Raw genomic sequence first — 27,942 nt, forward strand, 5'->3', positions numbered from 1 at the left:
CCAATTAGAGGGCTGCGTTCGCCCTGCCCCTCCCTCAGCACCCGGGTTGAAGGATCCCTAGGGCGGGCTCGGCTCCGCCCCGCTTTGGCTCCCTCGGGAGGGCTGGCCTCGGGGCGGGGGCGGGGGCGGGGGTGGCCGGCAGGGGCGTGGCCAGGCCGGATAAGAACGGAGGGGGCGGCGGCTGGACGGCTCACTCGGTGCCGCTGCCTGGGGGCCGTCGTGACCACGCCGCTCCTGCTGGGGGCCGCCCACGCCGAGGACCTGCCTCCGTCGCCTCCTCTCCCACCGCCCAGGTGAGTGCACAGCTCCTTCTTCTAAAGACCCCGGGGTGCGGCGCTGGTACCCCGAGCCTCGCCTCGCGCCCGCCCTCGGGGGTCTGTCCCCACCCAACTTGGCTCAGCCCCCTGCGCAGCGGGAGCGGAGGGGGCGCAGACAGGTGTGGGGACCGCGCCCCTCGCCACCCCGCCCCCTGGCGCCAGAAGAGACGCCGGGAGGGATCTAGCGCTCCTGGAGTCCGCAGCTGAGGTTTGGCGAACTTCAGCGAGTTCCCTGCGCGGGTCCCGCGGGCTGCTTGGCCCAGGGTGGCCACCCTTTCCGAGCCCCGGTCCTCGGGGGCCGCGCGCTGTGGGGCCGGCGATCGGGGCGCGCGCCTGGCGGGGTAGGGGGTGGTGCTCGGCCCCGGGTTTGCAGAGAAGCTTTCCAACCCGTCTCGGCCACCCGCTCACCGGGGCGCACCGTGAGCCGCAGACACCCTGCAGGAATGACTCGTGGGCCTCGCGTCTCTCGGAAACTTTCGAGAGTTCGAGGTCTGCGAAACCTGGTTCCTCCCCTTTCGAGACTGCTGCTTAGGGCTCCCCGCCCAGGCTCAGAGCCTCGGCCAGTCTGTTGACTCGGATAGCGGGGCCGCTGGAGGCTTCAGAGGCGCGGCTGCCCCGGAAGGTGTCGCACTTGTGGGACTCATTTCGCGCAAACCTTGAGATGCAAGGGGCGGGCTGGGAGGGGAGCAGCAGGACTGGGACCCTGGAGCGCGCGGGTCCGCAGCCTGCACACTTAAGGCCGGGACCGGGCGAGCAGGCACGGAAACCAGACGGCGCCCCTTGGAAGTCAGGGCGGGATCCGGGGGGAAGTGCCTGGCCAGCCTCTGAAGAACAGAGCTTCTGAGGCGCGACTGTCCGCTCCATGCCAACCCGGAGGAAGCCCGCTACGGGCTTTGACTAATTCCTGGGGGGGGGGGGGCTGTTGCTTCTGAAGTTTTTAAAAAATGGAACTATATATAACATATATAACATGTATAACATGCAACTAAGTACTTGTACACTTACAGTAAGCCTTCCTAAAGACCATGTAGTACACATCTGTATTGCAATCACTTAGTGTTCCGGATATTTGGTAGGCGAGTTGGAAGACTGAACCACCCCAGGAAATAAAAGTTAAGGTTATTGAATCCTCCTGAAGTAGACTCCTGGCTGCCCCAGCTGCCCTGGGGGTGGGGTGAAGGTGGCCATTGTTGGCTGCGTCCAGCTTTAAACGTGAGTGAATTGGCAGGACGGTGAGCCAGGAAGCAAGCCAGGCTGCTGAGAGCTTATGGAGAGCAGTACTGTGCCTTCAATCACCGCTGGTATTACTAGGGGTTGAGACCAGCCAAGTTAGCCCCTGCGGCTGGAGGCTGGAGGGTGGGTGGGGACTAAAGAATGCTGGCTTTCCCCTTCCTTTCAGGAAAGCGGTCTGAGCTGGACCAAGTAGTGGTTCTGTCCTTTGACATTTTTGTTTGTGTGAATGGAGAACTTAGTATCCCTGGAGTCCAGCTTAGTGTATTTCAGAGAGTGAGACTTTGTTTCTTAAGACATACTTCTGGCTTTAGAGTACATGTATTCTCAATAAGGAGTTTTCAGAAAGATGATTTTGATATACTGTATATAAATGCTGGGTAGTTGAAGGGGGAGGATATTATCTAGCATCAAAGTTTCTTTAAAGTGTTTCTTTTTTTTCTGCTCAGAAACCTCTAAATTGTTACAAAAACAAAAATTCCTAATTTAATAAGTAACTTTAATGTGGGCATGTAGAACTAACAGGCATACTTTTTATGCTTTCTCCCATAATCACTGTCTTCTATCCAGAAATTAAATTTGTGTAATCTGAAGGAAAGAATTTTCTCTTGGTTTGTTTGTCAGAATGATTGTGACTTAGTCCAGCATCTGGGACTCTCCCTACTTAGTGTCTTCAGCACTACTTTGAGTATGAGTAGCTACCAGTATCACATCCTGACTTCTACCCTCTCTCCCAGCAGTACACATATTAAGCCTACATCCCCTAGTGTTCAAGGCCAGGGGAGACTTAAGTACATCTTGCACTGCCCATTGGAGACAGAGAATTCCTCCTACTTCTGAACGTCCAAGGAATAGCTCTGCAATGAAGATAATTTACAAGTGAACTATAGTGCCCTTGTTCTCCCAGGTGCATTCACTGCACACATTTGATACAAAATTAAAAATTTTACTTATTACTGTTCTACTAAGTAGTACCTTGTCTTCAACCTTCCTCTTTGATATGTTTTGTTGGTGGAATTAGTCACCAAATAAAGGCAACCTGAGAGCTGTGCATGAATCTGTCAAAACCATTTTGCAATATGAGAGAAGTTGCACAAGTCCAAGACTAGCTGCATAAGTTAAACTTGTGTTGTTGGGTTTCTTGGTTCCCCTACCTGTCTTGGAGCTGCATCTGTTACTTTGTGTTTGGGGGTTAAGAGGGAGCAAGGCAGAATCTGAGGTGTTACTTGGACTAAGACATTTCTCTGCTAGTCTTTTGCTTTTTTGCATTGTTGTTGATATAAACAGGGCAAGATGGAAAAGTGCCTTCTGCCATATTGGTTTAACTGTAGTACATCAAATTGGCATGAATTGTACTATGATGAAGCAGACTGCCCCATATTTAAAGAATTGTTTAAATCTATTTGGGCACATCAGTAGAGCCAATCTCTTGGGATATTTCCAAGCCCTGATTTTTTTTTTTTAATCCTTTTAGAACATGCATTGTAAGGAAGCTTATATTTAGAATTTAAATGATTTAGAGGAAGCACCTTTACGTAACCCACCTATGCATGGAAACTTTATGAGTTGTTTTGAATTAATAGCTTTTGTACATCTACCCCCTGTGGCTTATTCTAGAACTGTTTGTAGAACTTCTTGGAACAACAGGAAAAAGCCAATATGAAGAAATAATTGCTGATATTAAGCAACTCTCCGGGTAGGATGTTTTTCAGTCTCAGAGCATTTGAGAGTCTTGGTTACTAAACTGCATGCATTTTTACTTCTTGGATAACAGTGATTGAGTAAAGAGTTGAGCGCTTTGTAGGCAGTGGTTCATGCCCGGTGCTGGAGGCCAAGGGAATGGTGTGTGAGTGGGACTGGGTTGGTGTTAAGTTGCACCCAGAGAGCTCAGTTTTGTCCTGTGTCCCTGGGATGTGGGCACCAGGAGAGCAGGATGGGTATTCACCATGGAGCCCTCACATTTACCTGGAGCATGGCCTTGCACATAGAAAGCGCTATATGTTCTGCTGGCGGTTGACTGGTTCCTTGTGAAAAGAGGTCATGCTGAAAGTAGGTGCTCTCCTAGGGGGCCCATGCACTCAGTGAACTTTTGGGATCCAAAGCTGCCAGCCTAGACAGGAGTATAGATTTGGAGCTGAGGGGCAGTGGCTGCTAATTGACCAACAGCTGCAACTCCTAAGCCGAGCTCCAGACTGGCTCCCTTAAGCACTTCCCACCCTTTGCACCTTCCCCACACCAGCCTCAGGCCATGTTCAGCCTCTCTGTGCCCCTGTTCACTCAGTTGCTGGTTCTGCCGATCCTTTCGTTTTTAGTTTGTTGTTTCCCACTGTCATCAGTGACTTGGTTTAGGAGCCCGTAGACAGCAGCTCCGTGAGAGCAATAGCAGTCTCCTCATCACTGGCAATTCAGTGATCCCAGGTACCTGGGACACTGGTCTGAGTTCCCAGCAACTGCGGCTCCCCTGGGTCCCCTAGTGTCCTCGAGACCTGCCCCTCCCTGACTGTTCTTGACCCCTGTTGCAGATGTATTCCCAACTGTCCTACCTTACCTTACAGAGTACTTATGAAGATATTTGAACAAGTGAGTGGCTGCTTCTTTGCCGAACTTTATTTTAAGCCAGCTTCGGGCCATCGGCACAGACTTCTGACTGACCTTCTCCTGTGTTGGGGGGCCCGTTCTCCCGCACCTCACCTCTTTTAAAATTCCATATCTGTTTCCCTGTTCTCCCTCCTGTAAAAACTCACTGAAGAAAATTATCCATGGATTGAAAGCCACTCTACCTTCACTGGCTTCGGTTGCCACTAGCTTCTCTCACCTTGCTTAGCCCTCACAGGATGGGAGTAGAGGTAACCTTCCACCTTTCCCAGCTGCGTATCCCTCACCCCAAACATTTGCCGTGGATCCTGCCCTCTCTCTCTTTGTCATGGTGAGAGACAGGCACCAGGACTCCGATGTTGGATGATGGTCTTGGACAGCTCTGTCTCTCACCTGGAATCCTTGTATGGGGGGGTGGGGGGGGCTGCAGTAGAGAGAGTAGGATCCAGAGCAGAGGCGAATCAGATACTAATGAGTACCTGCTGTGTGTCCAGGTGTTTGCCCAGGGTTGCTCATTTAGGACCTAGCACTACTGCTGGGTCCTGGAGCTCGGCCCTCTGCAGTCTTTACATTCACCCCCTCTTGCCTCTTAGACCGGGGAGAGACCTGGATTCTGGTCTTAGCAGAGACTTCTTTAGGTTTCAGTTTCTTCATTGTAATAAAGACAAAAAACTAGTTGCATGCTGTTAGAAATATGAGAAGTAAATTAACTTTCTAGTAGTCACTTGAAAGAAGAAAAATAGATAACATTCATGTAAATAATAGGTCTATTTAACCCACCATGTCAAGTATTATCGTTTCCATGTATAATCAATATAAAAATATAGGGGAGATGTATACATTCCTTCCTCATCCTCAGAGAACGCCAGTGTGTGATTTTGTACTTAGGGCTCACTCTGTTTTGACCTGCCATATTTCAAGTGCTTAATACATGGCTTTGGGCTCCTGTTTCGGGCCATCTGCATAAATGTTTCACTCTCAAATTCTGATTTTACATTCGTGGGAAATGAGAATTAATCCAGTTAGGGAAGAAGAAGATGAGCCACAATATAAGGTCTTCCTCTCTGGTGTTCAGAGGTGTCATAAGCTCCTAAGGCAGTGCTCAGATCACAGCAGGAACCCGGGTATTTGAAACAGTGAAAAAAATTCAGTCACTGTACCCACTGGCCAATCATCATTTCCCCTGGGAATCAGACTTAACACCAAAACACAGGAAGTTGGATTCGTAGCCCAGTGTTTTTCTTGTTTCTTTAGAGTTTCTTAGAGAATAACTATAAGGTAATAGAATTCCAATGAACTATGGGTAAAATCTTCTGAGCCTGGTAGAGAACCAGGGTTAAATTTGTTGAAAGTTGAAATTTACCAACAATTAAAATTCATCAGCATTGAAGAGGAAGTAACTTTCAAGTCACATATGTTTATGAGGTGTCCAGTGACAACACACTATTCGATAAAGACTGATTTAGCAATAATCATCCTGGCGAGTTATATTCATGGCCTCCACACATGTAAGGAACCAAAAATCGCTTAACCATCTCACACAAAGTTAGTGCAGAAAGAACGACCACCTTTGATCTTGCTCTTTCATGTTAATCCCGCTCCCCCTCATTTCTGTTACTTCCAATTATTTAATGTCAGAGAGATGAGTCACTCAGGCTGCTGCCATGCTCAGCACCTGGAGCTCACCTACTACATGAAAACCCCTCATGCCAAACAAAAACCCAGATGGGCTGTGCTTAATTAGCTTCTGGGCTGCAATTAGGGGCCGTTCACATGAATTTGTGAATGGGGTGTGTGTATGTTGTCTGAACTGTGATGAGTGCTGTACTTGAGGAACTAAGCTTGCTTGTCCCTTTCCTGATAAGGCCCAGGGATGCAGCTTGTGACTGGTGACTTTCAGCTACTTTTAGCTGACTGAAGTCTTTGTTTGGGGCAGCTGACAGCTGTTCAAGTTTTAAGCTGGAGTGTTACTCGAGAGGGTAGAGAGGGTAAATTATGGTGTGGAAATAACCTTTGATAAAACCTGCAGGTTGTCTGCTCCTAAACCTGGATGGTGACTTAGGCATCCGTATAGTTAGTAAACACTCTTCTCTCTAGGAATGTCCTGTATTTCTCAGTCTAGTCCATCTCCAAAGCAAAAAGACCAGCTGTGTTTGGGCAGCCCTTATAGGAGTTCAGACTAGTAAAATCTCTTGGCTTCTTTTGAGATGTTGGGGGTGGGAAATACTGAATAGCAACAAGGATTATTTCCAGTCAAATTTGCATAAGGCTGACACCTTGGGGGGAAAAATAACAGACTTTTCTGCTTAGCTTCCATCGAGAGATGTCTGTGCTCTGACTTTATCAATATTTACATTTGCAGCGACTTCGGGATATTCTTTTCAGTGTTGGCACATCAGAGGCACGCTTGTTGAATGGCAGTGTTTTGATTCTGCTTTGTGCTCTTTTGCAGCCTCAGCACTGGTTCCTCCAGTGTTATCTCTCCACCCACACTCGGGTAGGCATCCTATTTTGAAAGGTGGGAGCACACTTCCTGTTTGGAGTCGTCTTTGGGTGGTGTCTGGATAGAGCCCAGTCACTGATAACCATTCAGGCTGTGTATTGGCGTCAGTGAGAACTGAGAAGTGAGGCTTTGTGAAGGTCCCCTGGATTCCAGCAGCCAGGTGCATGGCCAGGCAGCACCTGGTTTTGCTCCCCCACATTGATTTCAGTCTAGAACTCCCTGTGAGAATCAAACCAATTTTTTTGACTAGTGAACATTAGTGTGAAGTGGTTGGAAGGCTGCTGATAACCCTGAGAAAAGAGACTGAGGTCTTGGCTGAATGTGATCAAGCTGAAAGTGAGAAAAGGCCACCTGCAGGGTTCAGCGTGTCCCTGACATAATGTTTTCCCTGGGCCTAATTTGTGGCACAGAGCAGTCATTTCTTTGAGCTGAAGTGAAATGGGTCATGGGTATTTGGTAAAACAATTGCAAAAATAATTTCTTTGGAAAAAGTTAATGTAAAATATATTTTATCGTCTTTTAGAAAAAGCTGGGTTTGGTGTGTAGTTCAGTGCTTGGCTAGCATTCATGAGACCCTGGATTTGATCCCCAGCACCACAAAAAACAACTAAATTAAGCATTATTTTGTCTGGTTCTGTTGCTTTGGACCATCTACTCATCTAAACTCTTATTCCATGCCTATAAAACACACGTATCTGGGGATGGTGATGCAGGCCTGTAATCCAAGCACTCTGGGAGGCTGAGGCACGAGGACTGAAAGTTCTAGCCCACCTGGGGCAATTTAGCAAGACCCTACCTCAAAATTTTAAAAGGGCTGGGAAATGTAAGCTAGTACAGAAGGCCCCGGATTCAGCCTCCAGTATTGCAAAAACAAAATTATATGTGAGTGCCTGTGTTCTCAGTAATTTTTAAATGTGTTTGGGAGCTGTGAGGGAGCATTCAGAATGTGACCCCCGCCCCATGGTGGGGCCAGGCTGTGGTGAGGGACAAGGGCTTCCTCAGGTTGCCCCTGACCATAGATAACCTCTGGCCCTCAGGCCTAATCATTCAAGGATTAGGGGAGGATTTCTCTTTAGAAGGTCAGATCCACATTGACCCTGGTTTTTCTCCTTTCTGCCTGTTTATATGAAGCAGTGTGATTGCTGTCCACAGTCATTCAGTGCTTGGCTCTGCTCTCAGGTGAAAGAACCTTAAGGATCTAACTGAGTGCAGGTTGGGAAAGGGATGTGTCCATTCAGTCTCCAGTTTGGCATTTATGGGTTTGTCCATTCTAGGCTATTACTGTTTTCAGTTTTCTCCTGCTCTCCTTTCTGGACTATCTCCTGGGGTCATGGTAATTAAATAAAAATTAATCTCCAAGCTGGGCATGATGGGGCACACCTGTGATCCCAGCACCCTTCGAGGCTGAGGCAGGAGGATTGCAAGTTCAAGCCTAGCCTGACAATTTAGGAACTTGGCAAGACTGTGACTCAAGATTAAAAGAAAAAAAAATTTTTTTTTAAAAAAAGGCTGCAGGTGTAGCTCAGTGTGATGGCCCTGAGTATAATCTCTAGTACCACAAAGAAAAAAAAAAAATTACCTCCTTTCTGTAGCCCTAGAGCCACACACAGGGTTCTTTGTTATGACAAGGTCGCTCTCCTGGCTGTTGGGAGTGTCCCTTTCTGTTGCTATACCAAGAGCTCAGCACTCCTGATGTCTCAGCCTCCAGAGTGAATCCCAGTAGTCATTCCCTCATTCACCCCATTTCTAAAAATCTCCCTGTTGTGTCGTTATTTTTTCTCACTAGTTGTCAGACATGATACCTGACATAGCTCCTTCTACTCCAAGGTAACTTTGTCCTGTACTTGCTTCCTCTACCATCACTCCTGCCCTGCAGTCTACCAAGGCCCCAGAGCTCCCTCGGAAGTCAGGATCCTAGGCCTTTACTGTAGCCATTGTTCTTCTAAAACATCACCATTAAATATTAGCATGTCTGTTAAGGCTTGTATCTGGATGTCCCTGCAAAGTCTCATGCACTCTTAGATGGGGCTTTTTGGAGGTGGCTGGATCTTAAGTAAGTGAATATGGATTAAGAGTGGGTGATAACTAAATTGGTTTAGCATATTTCTGGGTATGGATAATGGGGAGCCCTCCCTGGGTATGGGTGGCACCAACCAATAGGCTTATATCCTGGATGGAATATAAAGGGAAGATGAAAGACAGGCTGTTGCTGCTGCTTGCTGCCTCCTGCCTGCCCTGCCATGGACTGTTTCTCCTCTGTGATGTCCCCCTGACATGCTTCCCTGCCTTGGAGCCAGCCAACTGTGGAATGAAACTTCTATAAACTGTGAGCAAAAATAAACCCTTCCTCCTTTAACTTGTGGTTGTCAGGTACTTTGTCCCAGCAATGAGGAAAGTAACTAAGACAGTGTCTATATTAGTTTCCATTCTGGCTGCTCCAGAATCCATAATGACTGTGTGGGAGCAAGTTTCTATTCTGACAGCTGTTAGAAACTGTTCCAAACACTTCTGCCCTGCCTTCAGCACCTGCCATCTGGCCTTACCTTGCTTAGGTAGCTTCAGCCCATCTAGTCAAACTTCTTTCCTATCATCTTACTTAAAAATCTTAATACTTTCCTTCCTTTTCTTTCTACTACTGCTACCTCTTTCCCAGGAAGCCTCTCACATAGCATTTCTGGCACTTACCAGAAGTGTGTCTTAGACAGTTTACAATTTGCATATCCTTTTTTTTTTTTTTTCACAGTTTCCTCATCTGTAAAGGGGTAAGAATGGCTGCTCCTTTTTAGGGATTTTGGAGGAATCAAAATCCTGATCCATATAGAGCCCTGACAGCACTGTCTTGCTGCCTGTTTGGGATATTATCAAACAGGGTAAACATTCAGTCACATTTAGTGTCCTCTGGCCATGGCTATGGCTACTGCTATGCAAAGCACCTTGAAGATTCCTTTATCAGGGCCTGACCAAGAAGTAGAGGAATCAAACCTGCTGGAAGTATGTGGGGAGGACTGGAAAATGTTTATGTTATGAAACAACTGATGGACAGTCCCTTTGATGAGTGAGATTTTCTACACTCTGTGGCCAAGAAATTGTCTTCCCTAGGGTGTCTCTGAGTGGTACCTCTAAACCACCATGGCAGAAGGCAGTGGAAAGGGAAGGTGCTGCCAGTATGGGTAGGCACCATGTTTTGGTTAGTCAAATCTTTGTTTCAATGATGAAAGATCACTTTAATAGCAGCAAGAACTAGTTTTCCAGTGCACATGTGGGTCTGTGACCTGTGTTCACTAGCTTCTCATACCCCATGCACCATAGCACCTTGGCTTGGTGAACGCGGTCACCAGTTCTAAGAGTTGAGGACTTGGGGTCAGTTCACTTTATTTTTTCTCAACTTTAAGTGAGTGTTAAATAAGAGCTGATGTGAAGTGTGGCCCATGCTAAGGACTGTTTCCTTTGCTTTTATACACATACCCCTTCACTTCTCGTTTTACAGGTGAATAAGAAACTGGCCAGGAGCTGTGGTTCTCACTCATTCCACTCACTAAGGAAAGAGGCTGTAGGATATGGTGAAGTGTATTCCTATCACTTGTACTGCTGCTTAAATTCTCTGAGTTTTTCTATGCAATGACATAGTCTCTTTTTACCTCATGTGTTTTCTCTTGTGAATGGGGGAGAATTGTGAATTGTGTGGAAGGTATGTAGGAACACAGGCACAGGGGTCTCCTCTTGGGCAGGAGCCAGGACCAACAGGTACCTGTGTCTCACTTGCACACATCCCTTAGCTGCACCAGAATCTGTGTCCAGCTGTGGCCCATTGCCTATAGATGGATTATACCCTGAGCTGGAAAAGTCTTACTAGGGAGACACACATTTTTGAAGTATCATCAAGAAACAGTAAAAAGGAATTATGTCGCCAGAGGAAGGCTGGAATGTGTTTGAATTTGTTTTGTAAACTTGTAGTAGGATCAGAAGAAGAAAGTGTTGCTCAGTTGCCTCTGGATTGGATGGAGGAATTGAATAACAGAGTTTCTATTCAAGCCCCACTTTTCCTGAAACATTCTACAGCTCTTCTGTTAAGTATCACAGGTCTTATATGTATAAAATACCATCCTTAACCTCATGAAGAATACAGGTTTCCACATTCCTTAGCATGGGTCACTTCACACTAGAACTCTTGGAGAGCTTCCATGCCCAGCACAAAAAAGGGAATCAATGCCTATTGGCCCTTAGACCTGCATGCAGTTGCCATCACGCCCTCAGTACTCTTATCTCCGACTCCTGCATCTGCCTGTCCCTCATGCTTACCTGAGTCCCCTGTGCTTTCATTGCCTCTGGAAACATTGCTGCTGGAGTTAATTTGCTGCCCAGGGGTCTACAGAAGATAAGCTGCAGGACTAGAAATAACCTTTTCTTTTTTCCTGTTAAGGCACAAAACAAGATTTTAGATCTCATTAAGCTCTGTCACGACCAGTCGGAAACAGTAAAGCAATGATAGATGTGTTGCCCATCTTGCCAACTTCTACTGTGTAAAACTGTCATGACTCTGCCTCTCAAATACTAGTTTGAGATTACTGGACTTCAGGTTAGTTTGTTTTCCAGTCACTATTTTGTTAGTTGTGTTAACTAGGATTTACCTTTACCAGGGGCCTTTCATGAGTTGGGAATGTGTGCTTTACGTAATTCTTTTATATAGGGATTATATCAGTGTCGATTTAAAGCAGTTAATTAACACTAAAACTATCAAACTAAGCTTCTCTGGTGTATTTTCTGAACACTAAGGTCTACATCTTGGATTTATTTCTCATAATATTATGTTTATCTACATAACTTGAAAACGTACTTTTAGGATTCAAAATAGTTTAGATGAGGGACAAATGAAGACATTTTAAATAGGTACAAATGACTTATTTGAGGCTTTTCTAATGAGCTAAGAATTAATACAAAATTAGCCTAAATTTGTCCCTTCAATTGATTCATCTTTTCCACGTGTAAATTATGGTAAATGGGGAGAATTAAAAATTATACCGTGAACTTGCATTTGTCCATGTTTCATGCTGTGCTTTTATATAGACTACTTTTCTCCCCCAAAGTTAAGCCCTTTATACATATACATGAGAAGTTGGCATGGAAGATGCCATCCATGGGTGTCTTGGATTCCTAAAAAAGGTGAATATTGTATTTACTAAAGTTCTTGCAACTGTTGTCAATAATAACATAAAACTATCATGAGGGTGGCTGTAATATGTTTGAAGTGAGAAATAGTAGGGCTGTAAAATACAAAAAACATTGGCAACAAACATAGAGTGGGGCTACATGAGGTTTAACCATTATTTTGAGAGTTTTGGTTTTTAAAAAAGATAAATAAGGGGTATCTTTTTAAAGTATATAAGTAGAAAATTGACCAAAAGGTGCTCTAGAAGGAAAATAGTCTCCTTCCCTCCCACCCTGTAGAGATCAATAGTTAAGGCGTGGAAGGAAAGCCTCCAAGTGTATTTAATTTTTGGCACATAGATATGAGAATGGAAGTTGGGAAGGGAACTGAAGAAATTAAACAAGGTAGCAGATGAAAAGAAGGCTCGTAAGGGAAAGATTTTACAATTTAGATCATGAGATTTTAATTTTTCATCAACTAATGCTTGCGTAGATGCCAAATTCTAAGATTACAGCATGTTTTTTTTTTTCTCCTGTCCCTCAAACTGGAGTTAGTATTTGATATAGGCCGAAGAACTTATAGTGTATCTTTCCAGAGAATTCACATGCTTTTATAAGGATAGACATTTACATACACAGTTTTGTACTTGCTTTTCTATTCATAAGTCTTGATGAGTATGTCACATTCATGCAGATAGAGAAGCCACTGTTCTTTCGAACAACTGTACATATTTGTATACTGTTGGAGACATGTATCATTTAGCCATCTTCTCTTGAGTACTTCCAGCTTTACAAGTATTTCTTCAATGAATATCTCGATTTACTTGCAAGTATACCCAGAAGATAAACCTTGAGATAGAATTGCTATATCAAAGAGCATGTCCATTTAAAGTTTAGGAGTCTCGCACTGTTCTTCAGAGAGAGCCCATGGGCAGGGTATACATCCGACTTACCCATCTTTGCCAATACTGTTGGTGAAAATGAGGCACTGAGTTTTTAATTTGCCTCCCTGCAATATGTAGGGTTGAATATGTTACATATCTGTGCTGCTGTTCATGTTCTTTGCCCCTTATCTGTTGGGTTTTGGTGTTTATTCATAGGAGCTCATTTATTAAGGAAATGAGTACCTAATGTTACAAATATTTTCCTACTTTTGTCTTCTAACTTCTCTACGGTATTTTTTTGTTTTTTTTACCATCTAGTCACTTTTCTATAGTCAACTACCAGTTTTTGTGGCTTTTAGGTTTTATGTGATTTAAAAAGGGCTGTTCACTGTGTGAGTATGTGTGTGTGTGTGTGTGTGTATATAAAGTCTGTTTCTTTCTAGTACTTTCAGAGTTTCATCCTTTTATATTTAAGACTTTGATCCAACCACCTTGATTTTAGTTTGTCATGAGATAGGAAGCCACCTTTATTTTTTTTTCTTTTAAAAATCTAGATTAACCATCCAGATGTCTGTATTTTCTTTACCCTTTTGAAATACTTCCTTCATTATATTATAATTCTCCTTTTGCACTTGATTTTATTTCTAAAATTTCTTTTCAATAATTTGTGGGTTTTTTGTGCCGATAACATGTTCTTTGTGATATCTCTTATAGGTTAGTGTACATAATCCCTATTTTTTCATAGCTTGTTTTTGCTATTCCTGCCTGTTTTTCCCATATGAACCTTATGTATTCTCCAGCTGAAACAGATTCTAATTTTGAAACTACTGCAAGTTCACAGACTTTAAGATATATGAAAATTCTCACACATGTACTTTTAATCCCCAAAGAGAATCATAGCCTCTGGATTCTTTCTGGTCTTCAAGGAAGGCCCCTTGTCTTAGCAGTAGGCCTGACTTTAATCCTACATGGCCTTTTTTAAAAGGCATGTGTCAAAAGTCATCCTACAGTTATTTTCCTCTGCCACACTACTGAAATTCTTCTTGGAGGTTTTCTTGAAATTGTTACTTGTATCCCATGCACTAATACCAAAGTGACTTCAGTCTCTGTGTGACTTCTTATTCTTGTTACCTTGAAAACATGATAGGCAATCAGACTAAAGCAGTTGTAGTTCTGTCGGTTGACCAACATACTTCACAGGAATCCATGTCACCGAGTCCCACATAGTCTAGCTGTGTCTCAAGGCTAGAGCCATACCTTTCTGTAAACACTGAATCACATAAGGCACAAATGTACCATATGCTCTTTATAAGAGGAGCTACACAGAACTACTGAGGGTCTAGAGAGTATAGAAAAAAGAGAACACTAGTGTCTCAAATCTGGCTTGAAACCAAAGGGTAGCCATGACAGACATGAAGTATTTCTTCATAGACTTTGCTTGGTATCTGTAACTTAGGAGTGTCTTGGAGGCTGATCTTAATAGCATAGGACTTTTAACACTGTCCACAAAGGCTAGAGGGTCAACTTTTATCTTTTCCTTGACAAGCTTTTTCTTTTCTTTTCTTTTTTGGTAGCAAGTAGAGGAACATTAATCTCTAATGGATCTTCCTAGAACCTGCTTTGATCATGGCATCAACAATCCCATTACCAGCTGAGCAGCTTCTTAGCCCCTTAACTTAGATCCTAAGTTACAGCTCCCATGATCTGGCTTGGGGGCCACTTCCAGCTGCATGCTGCTTTATTTTCCTCAGCCCCAGCCAAAAACTCACATGGCTTTTCTGTTGACTTTTGTACCCTAAGTGAACTCTTCTGTGGCCTTCTGGTTTACCCAAATCAGGGTCTTCTCTTCTGCTCATGTTACATTTACTTCCCAGTTGTACAGCTGTACGTACCACACAGCCTGGATTGACATCTTGTGTTCTTACCCACCTTCATGAAGGGGAGCTACTGGAAAGCTCATTTCTGTGTGCCCAACAGTGTCCTGATTCCATGGGAATCCCTGGCACTGGCCCTGGGCCAAGGCCAGAAATCCATGTTGGAACTCCAGGAGAGTGCATGCTGATGTGCATTCAAAAGCAACAGCTTCTAAACAATGAAACTGCATCAGGGTAGATTTTGTCTGTGTGTAGCAAGTCAGAAAGCACAGGGGTGGGGAAGCTGGTCACAGTGAAATCTGAGGCCAGCGCTGTGACCTGTCCTTTTCAGCTTTATCCATCTAGCCAACATTCGACCCCCATGGGTCCACAGGTGCTTTGGCTTTCTAATATGCCAGCATTTGTTTTTATATAGTAGGGTTTTATATAATAGGATTTGGAGAGATTTGTTGTATTTCATTTTTTGAAAAATACAACATAGTTGAAAATTACTCTGGACACTTTGTGGTTCTGGCTGGTAAAGCGTGAGAAGTGGTGCTTTTCTTCTACTATTCATTGCTAACTTTATTTTCTTCAGGTGCCTTCATAGAGCCCTTTTTCAAAATACAGTTGAAACATTACACCATTCCAAGGAAGTTGCCAGGCTCTGTGTAGGGATCCTTCTTAGAGGGATGGCTCCACTCCACAACTGAGCTAACCTTTGGTTGACTAGAAACTTTGGCCAACATATGGCTCCTTGTTTCTACCCTGAATGACAGAATATTTGTTATAAGACACATGTGCTCCTATAGGTGAAGGGAACCTGGGAGTCTCGCTAGGGGACTGTACAGCATGCTTTGTTTTGGCAGAAATGATCAGCCTCCCAAATCTTGGTGAGGTTGTAGCACAGAGTTGAGAATTTGTCTATTTTTAGGTGAAGGGAGAGAGACAGAGACAGAGAGATGGAGAGAGGAGAGAGAGAGAGAGAGTTTGTGTGTTGTGTGTCTGTGTTTTGTGTGGGTGTAGTCTAGGTATCAGCTAGTTCAAGATGTAGTTAGGGAGCCAAAAGCAGAGGAGGTAATCGGTAACATCCAAAGCAAACAGGGCAAATGAGCAAAACATTCAAGCTCTTTATTTCTATTTTTTTCTCTTCTTTTTTTTTTAACAGGCTGTATTGATTAATAGTGTGTCTAGATTACTTGTCTGTATTCCTTCACAGAAACCAGCCTGCCCCCTCATTTCCCACAGCCAAAAAAGAAAAACAATAATAGAACCAAAACCCACACAAAACAAAGTTATGACATTATGCAGATTGATATAGAATGAAGTTTGACCATTTGCCCTTACTCTGTATATTTACACTTTTAACTTATTTAATTTTCACGGGAACACCAAGCTGCAGGTGATCCTGATGGCCATGTCACAGGAAAATGTTCAGGGATGAGTAAGCATCTCCTCTGAGCTCCGTAAGCTACTTCGAGGTGCTGAAGTGAATCCTAACTGTTTCTTACCCCTCTCTTGCAGTTTCCCTGGCCAGAGCATCCCCACAATGGCAGCGGAGAGCAGCAGCAGTACCCAGGACTGTGTGTCCTTCAGCGTGCTCAACTGGGATCAGGTTAGCCGGCTACATGAGGTCCTTACCGAGGTTGTACCCATTCATGGACGAGGCAACTTCCCAACCTTGGAGATCACTCTGAAGGACATCGTGCAGACTGTCCGTGGCCGGCTGGAGGAGGCAGCCATCAAAGTGCAGGATGTTCGGCTGAACGGCTCTGCCGCTGGCCACGTGCTGGTCAAAGACAATGGCTTGGGTTGCAAAGACCTGGACCTGATCTTTCACGTGGCTCTTCCCACCGAGGCAGAATTTCAGCTGGTAAGGGACGTGGTTCTGTGTTCCCTTCTGAACTTCCTGCCAGAGGGTGTGAACAAGCTCAAAATCAGCCCGGTCACTCTGAAGGAGGCGTACGTGCAGAAGCTGGTGAAGGTCTGCACGGACACAGACCGCTGGAGCCTGATTTCCCTCTCCAACAAAAACGGGAGGAACGTGGAACTCAAGTTTGTCGACTCCATTCGACGTCAGTTTGAGTTTAGCGTGGACTCTTTCCAAATCATCCTGGACTCTCTGCTTTTTTTCTACGACTGCTCCAGTAACCCTATCTCTGAGGACTTCCACCCCACAGTGATTGGGGAGAGCGTCTATGGAGACTTTGAGGAAGCCTTTGATCATCTGCAGAACAGACTGATTGCCACCAAGAACCCCGAAGAAATCCGAGGTGGGGGCCTCCTTAAGTACAGTAACCTTCTTGTGCGAGATTTCAGGCCCACAGACCAGGAGGAGATCAAGACTCTGGAGCGGTATATGTGCTCCCGATTTTTCATCGACTTCCCAGACATCCTCGACCAGCAAAGGAAGTTGGAGACCTACCTTCAAAACCACTTTGCCGAAGAAGAGAGAAGCAAGTACGACTACCTCATGATCCTGCGACGGGTCGTGAACGAGAGCACCGTGTGCCTCATGGGGCATGAACGCAGGCAGACCCTGAACCTCATCTCCCTCCTGGCCTTGCGTGTGCTGGCAGAGCAGAACATCATCCCGAACGCCACCAACGTCACCTGTTACTATCAGCCTGCTCCTTATGTCAGCGACGGCAACTTCAACAACTACTACGTCGCCCACCCTCCAGTTACCTACAGCCAGCCGTACCCTACCTGGCTGCCCTGTAACTAACCTTAAGACCTGAGTGTTTCCACAGTGGGAACCCAGTAGGGTATGGGCTCTCAGGTAGGGGAGCCTCCTCCTAGATATAGGTGTTTGGCTTTTAAAGGGGAACTCAGCTCTGACTCTGATTTTTTTTTTTTTCTTTGTGTACCCCTTGAAATGGGTCTGCAGTATACCATGAGCCAACCCTAAAAGGACGGACCCATCTTACAGGGCCACTTCAGAAAATGCTGCAGGAAGTGTGACCTATCCACGTCCTTCCAAGATAGACATTAACATATCATATCCCAAACACTAGTGCCCTGGGATTTGAGCTCTGTGGAATAATTGAGATTGGGAGAACTTGGGCCCCAGACAAGAAGTGTGAAAAGCCTCTTTTTCTCTCACTGAGCCTAGTAGAGAAGGGGCTCATGTTCTGGTTCTTAGCACTTGTGCTGATGGTCTCTCTTCTTGTGTCAGTTTTAGTCAGGCAGAAAATGACAAACATGAGGGTGCTCTTGTGACTTAATTTTTGTTCACAGGACTAACTTGCTTGTGTCCAATCCCTGTCAGCAGAGCTGAGAATTTCTATGGTAAATAAACCAAAGCCAATAGCTGGAGACTGGAGATCTGGTTGGAAGTGGTTTATGGTTTAGTTGCTGTGCTATCTTGAGAAATTATGAGATGTTGCTAAGAAAAAAAAAATGATCTTTTTTTTGAAATGTAACTTGAAAACGAAATAAAATGTGGCACATAATGTTAATGTAGAATGGTGGTGGAGGCGGTGGTGGGAGAAGTGATTGTAAATAGGAAACATGAATGTTCTTTTTTTTTCTTATTATTACTTAAGGAATTCTTTTTGAATGTCATCTTTTCCCCTCTTTAGCTCCCTCATGGACTTTTGTGTTGTGCCTCCTAAGATTGTGTCTGTATTCATTGTTGTAACTGGCATGAGGGTCTTCCCGTGTTTTAATTGGAAACCCATTCTGGTCACATTCCATATATGACAAGCTGTCGTTCTGGAGTACTTTGGCCATTTCTTTGGTTTGCTTTCTTTTTGCTTTTTAAAATAGTGATTTCTTTCTCCAGGTATTTATGACAGCCTGTGGATTCAGGAATTTCAGTAGAACTGAGTGACCTATGGAATTGGTTTAGAATTTAACCTCCTGTCCCTGTGCCCTATGAAGGTAGGGGTTTAGCATTCAGTCTGGCCTTGTGTGCATTGTAGCCACCCAGGTGCTTTGAGATCTTTCCAGTGTATTTGGGAAAGAATTGCGTGAATGAAGAGTGATCTTCCTTATTTGGTAGATTTGACCATATTTGTTTATATTCTGCACTTTAGAAGGAAAACAGTGTTAATCTCTAGTCTAAAGCAAACTTAGTCAATGGGAGAGTTCTAGGCGACTGTTGCTTTTCCCAGTAGATTTAGATAAGGGATTTTGTTTTGAAACTTTTTGTAGGCTACTTTTAGAAAGCATTACTTTAGGGTATTGGGGGAAAAACAGTATTGCCAGCCAGTTTGGTTTCTAAAGTGATTTAATCCAATCTATGCTCTTATTTTCTACTGTGGTCATAAAAATCCAAAGCCCTGAGTGAATGCTTTCTCCTCACTTTAAGCATTGACATTATCTTCATACAGAAATGCCTAGTAGAAAATGTGTGGTTGACCTTTTTGTAAAGATGTATTTTCAGGTTTCTTCTGGAATGTGATGTCTTGGTCCTCTTAAGTAAGATGTGTTTGAAACCCAAGGTTTAGCTGGCTCTAGTATTGTGCTGTGTTAGGCAACTGGAAGCCTCTTCTTTGTGTAACCAGCTCCTGTTTCTGTGTGAGCCTTAGTTATATTTGAACTCACTGGCTTTGAGTCAAGTCCAATTCTAGGAGGGGATCTGGGGTGTTTCAGTGTTGTGGGGGGAATGAAAAGTGATCCCAACCTTCAAAATTATTTGGTCGCCCATGACCTTAAAATGCTGCCATTGTGGTTAAATGACAACATATTTGCCTCCAAATTACAGATTTGTTTAACCAAAGCTTTTGAAATGTGATAAAGCCACAGCCAACATAAGCACTTAGTAACAGAAATCAGTATTGGTTCTACTTAGAAGGATTGGGGACAACTGAGACATGGGAACAAGATAGTATCTGAATCAAGTAATTAAATTTCCATTTTGTTCTTGGAGTTCTTTCTCCTTATATATTTTTTCCAACCTGGAAAGAGTCCTTCTTTGATGAGGATGAAGGCGGGCATGGACATTACAAGCAATCCCCTGCTCCCTCGTTCTTTAGTACCATTGTACGATGGCTGTCTTGCTAGTCTTTTCACCCAATCTTTTTTGTCGCCCCAGCTGTTTTTGTACTTTGCAAATAGCTGTGTGTTCTGGAAGCATCAGGGTAAAAAGCTGCACTGGCCCAAGCTGCGCTTTTGAAACACAGCCCCTGGACTAGTGGTGTCTGTACCTGCTCAATGAGCCTTTTCCCAGCCTCAGAACAGGCCAGGTAACCTTGAATTTCGGATGTCTTGAAATTCTATCTGAAGCCTACCTTTCATACTGCTTGCACGAGCACCAGATACCCCGAACTTGTATTGAGTCCAGTGGTTCCTTATTTTTGTGTGTGCTGAGTAACATGAAACTTGGCAGGGGCAGAGGGCACTAAAGTTCAAGTACAGGTTCTAATCTAAATTTAAGCAGTCTCATTTACTTCAGGACTTTGAACTATTTTCTGATGGTTTTTCACCCAGCCTGTTTCTTGAAGTCAGATTGAGCAGAAGTAGGGTGAAAAGGGTACCTTTTGCTTTCTTGTTGGTAGAAAAACACACACTAGTTTCCTGGCCTTGAACTTTAGTATCATGCTCAGTCTTTTGTTCTGTTTTGGTTTTTTTTTTTTTTTTTTGGTTTTTTGAGACAGGGTCTTGTCGTGTAGCCCAGGCTGGCCTCGAACTCATGGCAGTCCTCCTGCCTCAGCCTTCCAAGTGCTGGGATTACAGGCGTGTGCCACCACACCCAACTTCATGCTCAGTCTTCCATTAGCAATAAGACACACTATTCTTCACTCACTTTCCATGCCAAAATGAAACTCTGTCCCCAACACCTTTAAGTCAGAGTTTCTGATGACTGCATGTGGGATGTTGCCTGGCTCATACCTGGGGGACCTGGCAGATGGGGCAGGTTGAGGAGGGAACTCAATGCTTGGTTCCTGGTAGATGGGATCCATGTAGTTTGGCACTCAAGTTTTTGTTTTTGATTTTGTTTTTCCTCCAGTTTGATTTATACCGAAGATTTGAGTCACAGCAAGCTATGTGTGAACCTGTGTTGGGTGGTGATGCATTAATAATCACGTTGCTAAAGCCCTGAATGTGCTTGTCCTTCGGCTCCACCTATAGCACTTTCATGGTAGGTTAGGTTTTTAACTAGTATTGCTTAGCTTTGGGAAATAGTGCCACTCAAAAACAACTTCCAAACCTTCGGAATAACTCCTTCCTAGTGAAGTGTGCCTGGTTCTGGTGCCTTGTCATAGGATGCTGTTACAGCCTGAGCTCTAACATCCTCTTCCAGAGAGTGGATTTACAGTGAACCAGCTGTGGAGAAATCCTGATGTTCACCAGGGCCATTACCTTTTGGTGTCTGGATGAGACTCTGTTCTAGGGAAGTCCCTTTGGGTGGGTTCTGTACATCAAAAGAACTTCCAGTTTCCAAAGTTAAGATTCATATCCTAAATCTGGCAGACACCAGACATTGGCAGATGACTTAGAACATACTTCAGTTCAACCAGTTAAACTCAGAGGACCAACAGAGAAGGTTTGAGGAGAGGTATTTAAAAAGACTTGGCAACTTTACGGATTATTTGTGGAGATCTCAAAGGAAAGAAAAGGCCTGTTTTGTGAGTTAAAAAGTGCCTACATTGTGTTTACCGATCACTTCTTAAAAAGTAGTTTAAGTGTAAGCTAAAGACAATGCTTGAATTCTGCCTGGGAGTTGGTGAAAATTCTCATGTGTGCTTGCATAGGAAGGTGAGATGACATCCACCGAAGAGGAAGTAGTTAACATGGATCATTTTTAAAAACTCAAGCTAACTGATCCTTTTCTTTTTAAGGCTGGAAATTTTATTTTCCTAAAGCAGCTACTCGTATTCAAATTGATATAGAAAATAGTAAGAAACTCATTAAATTTGAAAGTCTTTTGTTCTATATTTGCTTATCTTTGAAGTATTTTTTTTTTAGCAGTGCCAGGGCGTGTGGGTTTCCTCATTGGTAATAGTCACTCACCTTCTTACTTAAGCAGATGAGATCACCGTCAATGCAGATGTGTTAGAACTTGGTGAAATAAAGCTTTGAGTGTGAAATAAAGGTATATTTAAAAATGTAAAAAAAAACCTTGTCAGTTATGCTTATTGCTTTGTTTCCCCTCAGTGGTAAACTTATTTTAGGTTTCAGGAGACCCATGGAGATGAGCAGTTATCACCACTTCAACCTTGGGCGCTGTTCTTTTTTTTTTTGGTACCAGGGATCCAACTCGGAACCTTGTGAGGCAGGTGACAGAACCACTGAGCTAAATCCCTGGCCCTTGGATGCTGTTCTTAAAGGCAGTGCTCTGGGTAGTGATGGTGGGGTACACTGGAGCCCATTAATCCCTTCTCTAAGTGCCTGGCTAACTTAAACTCAGCTTTGTTGTGGACCTCAAACTGTTGGCTAATCCATACCATAGGTGAAGTCTTGAAACAGATCTTCACAGGCTCCTAGTGTGATCCGATTCTTGACACCAAATCTGTTTCAATAAGAAAACCAAAATATCCCCAGCCTTACTGTGGGTAGCTACCACCACAGTTTCTTCACAACTTTTAAGAAATGTAGGTGTGAACAAGAATGCCTGAGAAGCTGATAGATGTTCGAAGGGTATGAAGAGATCCTGTAGATCAGTGGTGGTGAACCTATGCCACGCATGCCATAGCGGGCTGTTTGCTATCATTGAAAACTCTGAAAGGTTCACCATCACTGCTATAGACTGTGTGTGGTGAACCACTTTTTGATTTCTTACATCCAATTTCCAGCAATCCCCCTATAACCTGCCCATTCTCGCACCTTCTAGGATCTCCCTTCTGGGATGAATTTCCTAAGTCCTGTGGTCTTCACCAAGAAATTTGTGTCTTTTCCTGTAAAACCCTTCATCCTTTGGCTTTTGACTGAACTGCCACTGTGTCTTCTAAGCCTTTTGGTCTGAGGATGCACATTCTCTGGAGTCCAAAACGGGTAGAGTCTATCCAGATCACTTTGTGTGGTAACTCGGTAACCCTTTCCCCTTGGAACCCTGACCGGAAGCTCCCAGCATCCCCATGAGCCTTACAGTTGACCAGGTCTGTTTTGCTATCTGCTCACCCTGGTCAGACTCTGTCTGGATATAGAACTGCTCATGATGGTCAGAGTGACTTTCTTTTTGCTCCCCCTGTGGTCACAAACACTGGAGCAATTGAAGAACAGTTTTCCCCTCTGATGTTCGCCTGTGAGCCTGCCACACTTGTACTGTGTAAAACCTTCTGAATGGGCCTTTCCTTTGCCCTCTTGGTTGCCTTCAATTCTTGCTTGGACCGCTTCACGAGTCTTGTTACTTGTCCCTTGTTTTTTGATTGTTCCAAGAGATCTTCCTAAAACCAGTATGGCATGCCTGTCCCCATACATTAAAATTTGCTTCAGACCATGCTGTGCAAGAGCAGGTATCAGACTGAGTGTGCTCTGTGGTCCTTCATAGCCCCAGGCGACCTTACCATTCTGTTTCCTACTTGACTACCCTGGCCTGCTTATAGCTTCAGAACACAGTGTCTCCCAGGCACCCACCACCTGGCACAGCAAGTTTCTAAAAACTCGGTGTCACCCCTTGCCCGCCACCTTTGGCTTCCCAGGCCCTGTCCCTGCAGCCTCCCCGTACTCCTGTTTCTATTAGTGTCCTTTACCAAGTTGCATCAGTTCTACTCCTACATAGTGAGCACCTGTGTGTTCCAGTCCCCTCTGCCTGCCGCCCACACAACTGGCATAGATTCAGTGCTTTAGATGTTGAACTCGGTGTTTTTGTCCCTGGAGGACTTGGACTCTGGCCACCAGCAAGGAGGAGGCTGAATCCTGGATATTTACCTGGAAATGTTGTAATGCTTCATTCTGGTGCCAGAAATCAGTCTCAGGCATTATCCAGACCAATATTTACATGCAGAACAGCTTGTGTGGGAAGTGGTGGTGCTCAGTTCCCTGGAATGAGCAGTCACGTCCTAGAGCACTGTAACGCTGTTGATCGCAAGCATTTGACCTCCCGAACACTGTCATTACTGAGGGCTGAAGGCTTCAAGCTTGGCCATATTCTTGTCGACTCCCCACCCACCCAATCCTCCCAGCATACATTCTGGTGACTTAGTGTACCTTCTCCCATGTCACCTCCAAGTGTTCACTGAGGCTCTCGTTGCCACTCAGTTTCTTTAGGATCCCAGAAGTGCACTTCTAAATGAGTGGGGATTTTATTTTTCTCCTTCACTGTCCAAGGAGTCATTTGGGTGTGTTTGGCTGAGGTTTTGAATGACTACCTGTTGGAAAGTGCTGAGAGCATTAATAGGACCCAAGAGGGTTTACCAGATTACCTTCATGAGAAACAAAGCCCAATATTTCTGTATGCTGGCCCTACTCTACAGACTTACCTGGGGAGTGACTTTACCTCCAAACACACCTTATGGCAGGTAGAGGCAGAGGTAAGTGAAGGGTCACACCAAGGTTGGGCTATAGAAAGAAGTCATGGCACCCTGGTAAGAGGTCTACTCCCACTCACCCAACCCCCTGCCTAAAACCTGAAGAAGGGATTGGTGAGATTGAATGGCTTCCTACCCCAGGTGACAGCAGCAGAGCTGGGCCACAGTGCTGGTTCCTTGCTTCCTGGCCCCATGCTTTCTCCTATACCACAGGGCTGTGTTATTCTGGCAACAAATGCTATCTAGGAGAATGTGCTGCCCTAGCAGATGAGCTGCATGCCTCTCAGCCCCTTGATTGGCATCCTTCTCTTATACAGATTTCTGTGAGTGCTGCCAAAACCCCAGAAAAGCTGGACTGTGTTGGGACGCTTGGTTTCATGCCAGCCCTGCCCCAGCTCAGAGCAATCCAGTCTGCCTGTTGTGGCAGTGACTGGATCACAGATAGCTCACCTCAACTCCAGGGCATTTTCCCCAAAGCAGATCAGCCCCTAGGCTGCTTTCATTAGAGGAAAGGCATGAGAAGCATGGGTCACCTGCATTTTTTTTCTGGAAAGAAGAAAATCTGGGAAGAAGGTATCCCAGGCCTAGTGTGTGCAAGAGAGAGAGACATGGAGACCAGCAGCATAACAATAACTTTGGCTAGAATATTCTAGACAATTTTAATGCATCCCTTCCACATGGATAGTGCATGAGGCTTTGCTCAAGGAGTTTGTTACAAACTAAAGCTGTGAGTAATGGAATTCCCTGTATTTGATGACTTCACGATCACCAAGTACACATTGCATGCATGTTAGCTTGTGGAGCTCAGAAACCTGAGCTAGGCAGCCACATTCCCACCGGACAGACAAGGAGCCAGAGCTTAGAATGCTTCTCAGTTATCCACAGTTCCACATCTCCTAAGAGGCTGGTCTTGTGCATGAAGATCTGACTGCACAGCCAGTTCTCCTCGCCCTTACAACCCTGAAGGCACTCTGTGAACCCTATATGCCTTGCAAGTAAAAATTTTTATGCCAGCCCTTCTCAAGGGCCAAGGAGGTGTTGAGTTGCCTGGTAATAGATCCGTTTCCACTTAGGCAGGAATTCTTTGGACAAGCCAGCAGCTTTTCTCCAACAACCCTCCCTTTGTGAATCATTTTGGGGGGCTCTGCTGTGGGTGCTGACAAGTTCGGGGCACCCCCCCCCCAAGAGCCAAGTCTTGTGCTAAGCCACGACATTTAATCCCCCAACAGCCCTGAGAGGGACAGTTGTTTAGAAACAAGGAAACAAACATATTAGATGTCTGGCAGGGCCACCACATGGCTCTGGGGTGTCTGACTCTGGACTTATGCTTTTAGCCACTCAACACTATATTGTTTGTCTTCATCTTGTATTTTACAGGGTGGCACGTGGAAGAGGCACACAGAAGCAAATAGCCTGCCTTCCAATAGGAGCCTTTGAAGAGCAGTGAGGAGGATGCCAAAGCAACTGAGTAAACTGATTAGTTACAAAAAAAAAAAAATAAGCCAAGTTAAAATTAGGTGCCTATTGTGTTTGGCATGAAGTTTTCAATTAGATTTGAAATTTAAACAGCTTCTCCCCCATCCCTTAAACAAGAAGCCATATAATATAGGGCCATTTTAAACTACCTGCGGGCTGGAGCAGAGGTGGAGGAGGGCTTTTGCAGAAGTCAGGAAGCCGCCTCACCTGTGGCTCTGGTACAATGAAACCAAGAAGGGAGGGTACTCAGAAAACCAATAGCAGAACCTGAAGCAGATCCTGGAGTCAAGCACCTGTGCATTTTCATGTACTAAATATAGTGGAAGTTGGGGTCATCTTATCCTTAAATAAACACTGCAGTGAGGCAAAAACTTGTATGAAAAGAATCTACATTGGCTCGTGTGCAGCCGGGCTGGGAGAAGCAGAGTTGGGGCTGTGAATGGCTGGCTGGCAACTTGCCGCTGTGCCGCGCCCTGCTCCTTCGTGTTCCCAGGCCACAGGTTCCCTGCTGGTTCTTCCTGGCTTTTAAGTCTGCTCCGTCCGTGTACCTGTTGTTCCTGCGTCTTTTGTCTCCTTCCTCCACAGGCACAGCAGTTCCCCAGGCTTTCTCAGGATCTGAGTGTGGACAGAGGAGAATCCCTTCTCTTTCTGGCTCTGGAAGCTCACTTTTCAGCAGGCTTATTTTCCTCCTTACTTTAGATACCCATGAAAGGAAAATGATTCTTTGTTTTGCCTGCTGAATTTTGGATATGGCTGAATCCACGCAGCCCATATTTCAGGAGATGTTAACCCAGAGGCTGTGGCAGTTCCGGGCTCTGTGGCCCCAGGAGTGTCCTTGCAGCCGCTTCTCTGAGTGCCAGGTGGGTACCAGCTGCAGGCAAGGATCCCAGGTGCCGATCCCTTCTGAGGGAGGCAGTAGGGCAGTGAGACAGTGAGTTGGGCAGAGCTTGTGGAGCCCGAGGTTCAACCCCGGCATGCCTCTTGTTTTTCTTGTGAGCTCATAGGCTGCTAAAGGTCAGGCTTTCTCCTCATGAGTCCAGAGCAGACAGTGATAATACTGACTTTGGAGTTACAAAGAATTACAGAAAAAAGTGTTTTCTATAAAGCACCAAACCCTGTATCAGGTGCTTATACATGTCTCTGTTAGTGCTCTCTGGGAGTTTACAATGTTCTTGGGGAGTTAAAATAAATTCGTAAGTGGCATTGAAAGCACCAGCATTTATTTGCCATGGATTCTTTGACTCTATTGGATGTCAGGAAGGAAATAACGCTAACTACAAGTTATTGAGACTTAGGAAGGCTGGTTAATGATGACCCTGTACTATGGCTGATGGTCACGACAGCCTAGTCAGCTAAATGTGATCGTCTCTCCCCTCCAGGCCCACTTAACAGATGAGGATCCATGGCTTGGAGAAGTTGAGCAACATGCCTCAGCCCACGAAGCTGCCTGGCCTGCTTTATACCTTTATACTCAGGGCCAAAATGGTGTGGGTCTCGCCCAGCTGCTGGCCTGGTAGCCCAGGGTGCCGGTCAGCACTGACTTGGTGGGACTGCCTATTGGCCTGTGGGTTGCAATATCATCGTGATTCCCACTAGACCGCCAATCAGCCTTCCTCCCGAGGCAGTGCCAACTCCTACTGTTCCCTAGAACTTTGGGCCGCGTTCCCTGCCCCTCTGCTGGGGTTAAGCAGAGAATGGAAGACACTGTTCTGGAGGACTGCAGCCGACTCACACACAACGAAGGCATTTTGTGCTTTCACTGAACCACTTCCCTGTACCAGGAATTAGAATCTCACGTTGAAAAAGCCCAGAACCCTCTTGCTCCAATGTGGCAGGCGCTTTTGTAAATGTGTGACCTGCTGGTTTTGCTGGGTTGTGCACATTTCTAATAATGGTGATGCTGAATAAAGAGGACTTTGCATGGCAGGGCAGTGGCCTTTCTCAAAAGCTGCTGTTTCAGCTGTTCCTCCACCACTGAGCCCCAGAGCCAGCCCCTAGGCCTGCTGTCCTGGCCCAGGAGTCACTCACATTCCCTAACATGACTGTGTTTTCCTCTGAGACAAGGGCCACCCCTACTCCAAGGGCAGGTGGTGACGTCAGGTACTCAGCAGTCTCAGATCTATAGTAAAGGCCAGGTGAGGAGCTGCTGCACAGCCCCATAGATTGAGTTTCTGACCTCATCACCATGGAAGCCAATTAGATAAGTAACTTGCTAGGGACATCATGAGGATTTTTTCTACATCAAGGATCAGCAGTCTTTTTCTATAAAGGTCCATAGAGCTGATATTTTAGATGCTGTGGACCATTTGGAGTCTACCACAGACAACCCACATAGCTGTTGCATCTTAAGAATAGCCGATGATAATATATAAAGAAGTGGGCATGACTGTGTTCCAATATAACTTTATCTGTGGACACTAAAATTTGCATTTCGCTTAATATTCATGGGCCATGAAATATTAGTCTTCTGATTTTCCACAAGCATTTCAAATTCTTTCCTCTTGACAGGCTATATATAAATGG

General features: G+C 45.0%; 1 protein-coding gene across 3 annotated transcripts; it reads left to right on the forward strand.

Annotated features, from left to right (window-relative positions):
- Positions 1-170: 170 nt before the first annotated feature.
- Tent5c (terminal nucleotidyltransferase 5C) lies at positions 171-27,345 on the forward strand. Of its 3 annotated transcripts, XR_205639.3 has the most exons (3): positions 171-293; positions 16,052-17,309; positions 25,321-27,345. XR_205639.3 is itself a non-coding variant. In XM_004853819.3 (2 exons), the coding sequence occupies exon 2, from the start codon at positions 16,077-16,079 to the stop codon at positions 17,253-17,255; it is 1,179 nt and encodes a 392-aa protein (XP_004853876.1). In that variant the 5' UTR covers positions 171-293; positions 16,052-16,076; the 3' UTR covers positions 17,256-20,035. The 3 variants fall into 3 exon arrangements, 2 of the variants coding, with proteins under 2 accessions (XP_004853876.1, XP_087069443.1); XM_004853819.3 differs by lacking the exon at positions 25,321-27,345 and having other exon boundaries at positions 16,052-20,035; XM_087213317.1 differs by lacking the exons at positions 171-293; positions 25,321-27,345 and adding an exon at positions 11,064-11,221 and having other exon boundaries at positions 16,052-20,035.
- The last annotated feature ends 597 nt before the right edge of the window (positions 27,346-27,942 follow it).

Source organism: Heterocephalus glaber, unplaced genomic scaffold (genome assembly GCF_053883595.1).
Source record: "Heterocephalus glaber isolate CG9 unplaced genomic scaffold, H.glaber_assembly_v1.0 deba00001442, whole genome shotgun sequence".
NCBI lineage: Eukaryota > Metazoa > Chordata > Mammalia > Rodentia > Bathyergidae > Heterocephalus > Heterocephalus glaber.